General features: G+C 38.8%; 1 protein-coding gene across 1 annotated transcript; it reads right to left on the bottom strand.

Annotated features, from left to right (window-relative positions):
• Positions 1 to 919: 919 nt before the first annotated feature.
• On the bottom strand, positions 920 to 6,587 carry LOC101300377. Its single transcript, XM_004305604.1, has 9 exons — positions 6,321 to 6,587; positions 5,445 to 5,867; positions 4,903 to 5,062; positions 4,582 to 4,823; positions 3,327 to 4,264; positions 3,064 to 3,254; positions 2,346 to 2,609; positions 2,043 to 2,248; positions 920 to 1,633 (listed from the first exon to the last, which is right to left on the bottom strand). The coding sequence occupies exons 1-9, from the start codon at positions 6,585 to 6,587 to the stop codon at positions 920 to 922; spliced, it is 3,405 nt and encodes a 1,134-aa protein (XP_004305652.1).
• Between the last annotated feature and the right edge of the window lie 2,459 nt (positions 6,588 to 9,046).

Raw genomic sequence — 9,046 nt, 5'->3', positions numbered from 1 at the left:
AGAGAGAGAGAGAGAGAATTGGTGTAAAGGAGAGGAGGGCATTTTAGGTACATCGTAAAAGTAAAATAACAGATTTAGCCTTAAAAGTGGACTTATATGAGTAAAACTGTTATGGTGGATTTATGTAGGAGAAAATGTTCAGAATGTGACTTATATGAAATTTTCTAAATTTAATTCTGATGAGAATTCCTTTTTGGACAGGAATTAGGGTTGCTGGCGCTAGGTCACTGATGATGTATAAAAGAGACGCATTCTATATGAAAGATGTATCTTTGCACGCTTAGCGTTTGAAAGAGGGTTTTTGATTCCACTGCTCATCTGAGTGCACAAGTTCAACTGTTCCTTGTTGAGTTAAACTTGTTATGTGTGTGATTGTGATTCTCTTGTGTGTTGAGAGAAGGTCATTGAAGAAAGAAGAAGAAGACGTTCTGCCTAGAGATAGGGATTTGTAATAGTATAGGGTTTACAAAGAAGTTGTAAGACACTACACAAATTCATCTAGTTGAGTTCGTTTTCTGAGCTTGTTGAGTTGAACTTGTTATGTGTGTGATTGTGATTCTCTTGTGTGTTGAGAGAAGGTCATTGAAGAAAGAAGAAGAAGACGTTCTGCCTAGAGATAGGGATTTGTAATAATATAGGGTTTACAAAGAAGTTGTAAGACACTACACAAATTCATTTAGTTGAGTTCGTTTTCTGAGCTTGTGCTCCGCTGTGATTTTTCCTTTATTTTGAGGTTTTTACACAACGTCAAAAATCTGGTGTTCTTGTTAACTTTCTATTAGTTCGTCAAGGATTGAAACGATTGTTTCAATTCTTGCTTCACGTTCCAGTACCTTTAGTAACAAAGAAGTGAAAGAACTGGGATTTATACATGAACTTACAATGCCCACCAAGTGACACAGAACTGTTTGTCATCAAATCATAAAACCAATAGGATCAGCAAAGAAACTAACATAATAAACAACGAAACAACCACAAAAGGAGAAAACCAAGTTCCCCAAGGTCCAAAGCTGCCTTCATAGTGCTGATCAGCTTCCCAATCCAATGCCTCTTTACTGCACCTGTTTCTATTGGTATAAATTTCTCCTTCATCAGCTAATCTAATATGGGACAGAATGTGAGGAAACACCTTCTTATGAGACTCTTCTCCAATCAATAGATCTGAATGCCCGAAACCCTCCACAACCACCCTTTCATGTCTAAAGCCAGGTTGGTGCAGCTTCATATACTTATGCGCTAGGAAAGAAGTCTGAGGAGTCACAAGGAGAGATCGCCCGCCCGATATATATAAGGTTGGGAGTGCCATTCTTTCTGGATGGATCAGGTATGAGTTGCAACCATTGCAGTCTACAATAAAACCAGAGTTGCATATTTTCCTGAGGTGGGGAAATGCTGACATAGGAAGCCTTGTTGAGCTTTGCTTGTTCAACCACTGATGCATGCTGGGGGTAACATTTTCGTGCCAAAAGGTGTTTCCAAACATGCCGGAAAAAACTACACATTCATTGCAGGTGCACCTCTCATACCGGGGTATGAAGCGGGCTATACGTCTCAGGAGGTGGTGCCGCGAGGTGAGCTTTGATATTTCCAATAGAGGAACTGTTTTGTCTTCTCCAAGTATGAACATTGATATCTGCATTTGAATCAACTTTTTAAGGCTCAAGCAGGAAAGATACAGTTGGAACTTGTGTTAAAATTGGAACCAAAGCATATCATAAGCCCCATAATAAAATGGAGGCATCAATCACTGATTCAGTGTGTCCTTGCCATTGTGACAAATTTATTATCTAGAATAGTTCTGAGCATTAGGAACTTTGTTTTCGTTTAGAATAGCTTAGAGAAATATAGTGATTCCCATCATTTGAGTGTATAACCTCCTTTTGTCCTCCCACTTTTTAAACAAAGGACCCTGCATATTGTTTAAACCTGTATGTTTGTTTCTTTCTAATTCTTCACCTTTCTAATAATCAATATCCTGCTCACTTTGGTTCCTCTTAAAATATCATCAAAATTTTAAGTTCAGAGGAAAAAAGAGAGCTCACTGGGATCAGAGGAAGCCACATTTTGACTCTGGAGAAAGCATTAAGCTTGAAGAACATTGAAGAGTTAGTGCAAGACAGAGAAGCTACATGGGTTGCAGATACATGACCTCCCATGACTGCCATGTGTATGGCTAACCCTCCAACACAATGTGCAACTACATGCACCTTGGCCCTTGGTCCATGAAGTTCAAGGATCTTATTTATTGCTGCAATGGTAGAGTGGAGAAAAGGAAATGCTCATTGAAGGATAATAGTACCGGTATCAGCTAGATATAATTAGAGTAGAGGTTTATGATGTTTTACCAGCAGGGATATCAAATCTTGCAACATCTTCAATCGTAAAATTGTTTGAAGGATTCAGAGGGTGGAATCTTGGTTGTAAAAGCCATGCATCATGCCCTTCTTCGAGTAAATATCTTACTAAGTCATTGGCTTCTGTTGGCAGCCAGTAACTCTCAGTAGAATATCCATTAAGAAGGAGAACAGGATTTTGATGTTCATCTCGTTTGAGTTTTGACAAAATATGGTGGGGCTTCCATTGCTTGCAACTGATAATGAATCCATCTTCTGCATAATATATAAGGATTCAGGAGGTACAAATATATAAATATACCAGAAAGAATAAAATTGACATCCATCATATTGCCATTAAACTTTAAGTCAAATCATCCAGACTAGCTAGTATGACAATCCTGTATACCAAACAAGGCTTCACGATGAAAAAATTTGTGAATTATTGCTCTTTCATTCATTTCTCTGGAACTTTTTGTGTTTGAAATATTTGAAAGATTCAGAGTTTGAAACATTTAATACGGACATGTTAAATGTAGATTTGAGTTTGCAGGCTTATAAAATGAACTCAAACTACCTGTTTTTATTTCATGAAGAGTGCCACTTGGATAAGTCTTCATGTGATAAACTGACAGATTTAAATCCTGGTGGTTCCCTCGAGGTATCTGCAAAAAATAGGTTCTTAAGAGAGACCCCAATAGGAGGCATATGAACCTTCCTCTATTGTTACCTTTAAGGCTTATGGTGCTCTTAAGAAGCTCTGTCATAGAAATATTAAGCTCCCCTTTCAAAATCGTCTTCTCTTCCTTTGAGTTCCTCTCTGCAACTTTTGCAAATGTCACATACAGTGTTGTCATTTCCCTCCAAGCATATACGGGAAAGAGATAAGGGTTCATTATCTTTCTTCCCTCAAGAATATATCTGCATCAACATTATTGATCTTTAATTCTGGTAAAAAGGAAAAGAAGGAAGATAATATAAGATTTTATATACCTTGAGCCAGTAGAAGCTGCAAGAAGAAGGCGATAATGCATATACTGTGTGTAAGGAGTTCTGTCATCTACTGCACACAAATTTACATTCCCGTCTAGAATATGTAACTTGTCCTTCTCAAAAGATATCATTTCCACATGCCCTCCAACTTTCCCTCTTAGAAGGGGATGGGATTCTCCATTACCCAACTTCCATTTAGGAGAGCCCGTCTGGCCCTGGGAGTTCATTTTCATTATGAGATAAGCTGTGCATGGCATACCGCCAATATAACCTCTCATAGTTTCTCTAATTGTGACCAATGATCTCTGGCCATTTATAGCCTTCCTATCAATGAAGGATTCTGTATCTTGATTAGGAGTTTTAAGAACACATTCAAGACCTTCCCTGCTCTTGTACATGAGAACATCCTGCACAAGGTTCCTACTCACATGCTCAGCTACAGTAGCAATAGTAAGAGATGGGTTTATGCCGACAGAACATGGAATCAAAGAAGCATCACAGACATACAGGCCGGGATGAATTGTGGCAGGTGACTTTGGGTCAAAAACCTGCCCGTCAGGGTTGCAAACACCATGTGAAGGATCTGATGATGCATTACACCCTCCTAGAAGATGTACTGATGCACTTCGGTATTTTGCCATAAAAAGAAATCCTCCTAATTTCTTAGTCAGCCTTTGAAAAGCTTTAATTTTTCGTGGAAGAAGGGGATCATGAGGTGGAGTGAAGCAGATTTTGTTTGTTCCCTTTTCTAATGTGATCTTACCATCACTCTCATCATGTCCTAGTGCAATAAGGACCATTGATTGGCATGCTTTGAAACCTATAATATGTTTTATCTTGTCTATAATCCCATGAAAAAACCAGTATCCGGCAGGCCACCCATATGTTGTAATCCCTTTAAACAGCAGGTATGGATAAGCTGTTGGAAGTACAGCACTCTGTGACAACAGTAACCACATAAGAGTTTGGACGACTCCGTTGAACAAAATATCATTTTATAGTAACATGATCATATTAAAATTTATGTATGCATGGGTAGTAAATATCTGTCAAGTTGTGCAGAAGCCATGTTAGTAATTCCTCAGTAGTTATCAGATATAAATTCAAACTGAAACCAAAAATAAACAAGAATTAACTCTACAACAATGGACACGGTTAGACTCAATTCCAGATTTTGACAGATAAATGTATGATATGATGCTTAACACGAATGTACAATTAAATTCAATCAAGTATAATATATAAGTCTACAAACCTGGATTGTAAATCCCAGTGAAGAGGTGTAAGATGAAGTGATTGATGGTCCTGGCCTTTTCTCAAAAGGAGTCTTAAACATCTGCTTTCTGTCTAATCCATAAGCACCCAATGGCGCTGGACTTCCAGCAAGATAAGCCACAGTATTCCCATTACAGCTGAATCCAGATCCAAGTGCTTCTGAAAGTTTCAGTCCTCTCATTTGGGATTGGAAGAGTATCTCAGTTGTGCCAAACACGCCAGCTGATAAAACCGAGTGTAGATTTAGTAGAACATACAGAATCAAAATTATGAGAAGATATCAACTTCTTTTGTTTCTTACCTGATAGAATTACAAAATCAGAAGTTATATAATCAATCTCATTGAAGTAAACACGCCATCTTCTATTTTTCCTGACAATCTTTCTTTCACATGGGAAATTTTCATACAGGTTCCTCACTACATACTTCACTTGACATTCTGTCTTAACAATGCATCCCTCCTGTTTCAGTAGAAATGCTGGTTTTATTTCAGAATGTAAGATAAACATAAACGTCCCCTACATCCTAGTGGATCTTATGAAAATCGTATGTCCTGCAGAATCCAGAAATCTGAAAGCTATAATTGCATCAACTTTTAACATTACAACTTTTAAATAATTGTTACACGATCGTACACAATTAACTAACAGATGTTTCACCTTTTAAAATCACCGAATTTCATGTTCAGTAATAACATGGGCGTAAGAGTCTCAGAAGAAATTTGATATGCTCAGAACATCTAATTACTCATGTAGTGGATTCTCACCAAAAAAGAAAAAGTTGACTCAAGAAGTAAACAAAATTTGGTTTACTCTATTAATATATTAGATAACATAGACATACCTGGATTGCTGAGAGTATATAGTTCTTGTCTGTAGAACTTTTGGCATTGTAAGGACATCCAGAAAGACAGTTCCCACAGGCTAAGCAGCTACTCATCTGTGGAGGCTTCATTCCCTTGGTTATTGGTTCTTCAATATCAAAATTGACACTCAGCTTCATTGACATCTCAAAAGTTTCTCCAAGCTCTCCATATGCAACTTCTTCCAAGGTTTTCGCAGAAGGAAACTTGACAGGTGTACTTTGTATTTTCAGCATGGCTGTTGCAGAAGCTTCACAATTATCCCAGTTCCTTTCCCATTCCTTTGGCCATTTTGGATGACATCTAGCACGGACTGGTGTTGGTATCATAACTCCTGCATTGATGAGTGATCCTCCACCAAGCCCACAAGCAACAGCTGCTAGAGAATCATTTTGTTCGTATACCTACATTATAATCAAAGATGCATATGAGGTTACACCATGGTTAAAATCTACACCTGTCTAGGTCAGGCTTTCAACTCCACTGAAATTATTCCAGATGACCTGACTTAGGTCATATGACTTGACCACAGAAAAATGATCTCAAATTGCATGGTAACATTATTCCTTGCCCTGAATTTGAGTTGTTCATGCAGCTTGAAAGCTCCCAAATCCAAAAAGACAATTGCATATAGATTTGGGAAAAATGCCACATGCTTTTAGCACAACTATCCGGTATATATACACAGTAAGAAAGTCATAAGTATCATATAACGTAAATGGAATATCCCTTGATAAGTTGGATTCAATACGAGCAAGTAAGTATGTATGGTGGCGGATATTGTCCAACAGTTTAGACTGCAGACTTTGTATAGACAAGACAACAACCTGAAAAGTAAAAACAGGAACATAAAAAACCTGGAATAAAGCATCCTTTGGTCCAAAGCTCAAGCCTAAGTTCTGGTTCTCCATTCTGAAAGCCGACAAGATTTTGGAGACATCAGTTGGAAAATCCTGAGACTCCCATTTCCGGCCCTTCTCAATCAGACATACTCTTACACCTGCCATAGACAAGCGGCAAGCTGCAACAGAACCACCATATCCAGACCCCACAACAACAGCATCATAACTATCTTCTTGTCCATCACCAAAACTTTCTTCTACAGCTGCCTGTTTCTCAACCATCTTTGAAACCCGAGATAAACAATGCTGGGGCTAATTTCTCATATATGGTTCAGAACATACAAGGACGAAAGGAAAGAGATATAAAATATAGAGTTGGAGAATTTCAGTTTAAGATTCAAGATACCTTTATAGCTGAACATACTGCCAAAATGGAAAGTACAGGATATATTCTTTTGTTTCCTAGTGTGATGTTATATTATAGAGGTATTAAAAACTTGATTCATTGTTTAGCTTGACGGTGCCAATAATTCCACTCAAGACAAATTTACAGCCATCAATACATAGAACTATGCTCCTAGACTATATAACCAGAGTCTCTTCAATGTCGATGATCAATGATCCAAGAAACAGCAAATGTATAATATAAAGTACCAGCAAGATGTACAATGTTACCATTCTTGTAGTTGTTGTCTAGCATGTGGAAAAGCATCTATGGCCAGTCTCAGTCTATCTTTTTATGTCATTTGGTATTCCAGAAGCAACCAGTAGTTAACTAAAGTTACTAAACCATACTCCATTCAGGATTTCAGGGTAAACTTCATTTGACTTAAAATAAAGATTAAGAGAATTTATATGCAGAAGGGAATCACGATATTTAATACAATCAAAACTGATATATGACTAACTTGTATTACATCTAGCGATTTTGGAAGAGCTGCAGTAGGCTTCTGGGCTCACCGGGAGCGGTTGATACCACCGTCACCGGTACACAAGAAGCTCAGTCTCTCCATACCCAATTGTATAAATACACGATTGGGTATGGACAGAGAGAGGCGTCTAGGGATGTCATGAGTGGTTTGGGTTTAGGAGGGAAGAGAGGAGCAGCCATTGTTGTTGCCTGCGAAAACCAAAAACAGAGAGTGAAGAAAGGTATTTGGTGGGTGGGTGCCACGTGCCCCTCTGTGAGTTTTCTGTTGTGACAGTTAAAACAGTTACCTTTCTACGTGGCTTATGCATTTTCTTTTCTTTTCTTTTCTTTTCCTATACTTCTTTTAGCAAATTACTATAAAGTTACTAATTAAATTTCTATTTACAAATACATCATTTATATAATATCTTACATATTTAAGGACAAATATTAACAAATTAGGACAAACTAATATTCACATGTCATCTGTCATTACAATTTTACTAAAATACCCTTCATTACATATCAACTGCTACTGTCAACGAGTAGCATAGTAGCATACTGTAGAGTAACACAGTAGCACATTAGGTGTAGTAGCACAGTAGCACCCGATAAAAAGGTGTTATTGCAATTTTTTTTTCAAGCAATTCTTCGAAATCAAAAGAAACTGCTATTGTCGCGATATGAGTCATTCATAGAGCTGCTACTGTCGCTATTAAAAACTTTCTGCTACTAACGATGAAATGGCTACTGCTACCGCGAATCTAACTGCTAATGCCGACTTTTACTACCAATCTGCCTGCTACTGCCTACGTTTGCTACTCATCCCACTCTGCTATTGCTTACTTCTGCTGCTCATCAGAGCGCGCTGCTACTGCCCACTGATGATAGCGCTACAGGTATTGTATGTATCACTGCAAATGAACTTTAAAACTGCATCTACATACAACAACAATGGTTTAACCAGATAAACAAACCTCATTCACATCAACAGATCTTATTCATGTCCTCAAAACAAATCTCATTCATAAATGAAATCACCTACTAATCAACCCAAACCCAAACCAATCAACCTCGATCATTTATATCACTGCTACTGAATGAGATGAATGAGAGACAGAATTAGATCATCAAGCATCTCTTACCAACTGAATATCAAATCCATGAACATCTCATACACTTTGAAGATCAAATCACCTTCAAATTCAAACTAAAGACTTGACCAGATCATGACAAGGTGCTAGCCTATGAATATGACGACCATATCACATTACCTTCAAATTCAACGTAAAGACTTGACCAAGTTAATGTACTGTTATTGCCATGTAGCTTGAGGTTCCTCTTGAAGGCGGCGACGACGCTCCTCTTGAAGGTGACGATGACGCTCCTCTTGAAGGCGACGACGGCGCTGAACCCTCGGCTTCCCATAATGACGAAACTGAGCCCTAGCCGTTCCATCTCCCGATCCTTCCCGATGTGGATCTTGAACTCGATTCCGACTCCACGAGCAGCTGCGCTAGCTCCGTCGCTCTTTGTCTTCGTCAGCGCATCAAAGTTGTCCTCGGAGTTCTTGTCGCGGGCGACGGGGAGGGTGTAGTTGACGGGGATCCAGCCCCAATCGACGCCGAAGAGCGACTGGGGAGGAGGAGGAGCGGTGGCAGTGGAGTCTGAGGAGGAGGGGTAGCGATGATGGTAAGGAGAGAGAGAGAGAGAGAGAGAGAGAGAGAGAGAGAGAGAGAGAGAGAGAGAGAGAGAGAGAGNGAGAGAGAGAGAGAGAGAGAGAGAGAGAGAGAGAGAGAGAGAGAGAGAGAGAGAGAGAGTAGTAGTAGAG

The sequence above is a fragment of the Fragaria vesca genome, linkage group LG6 (assembly GCF_000184155.1).
Source record: "Fragaria vesca subsp. vesca linkage group LG6, FraVesHawaii_1.0, whole genome shotgun sequence".
Classification (NCBI taxonomy): Eukaryota; Viridiplantae; Streptophyta; class Magnoliopsida; order Rosales; family Rosaceae; genus Fragaria; species Fragaria vesca.
The sequence above is the reverse complement of the archived record's forward strand: the minus strand, read 5'-3'. Positions and strand labels throughout refer to the sequence as shown.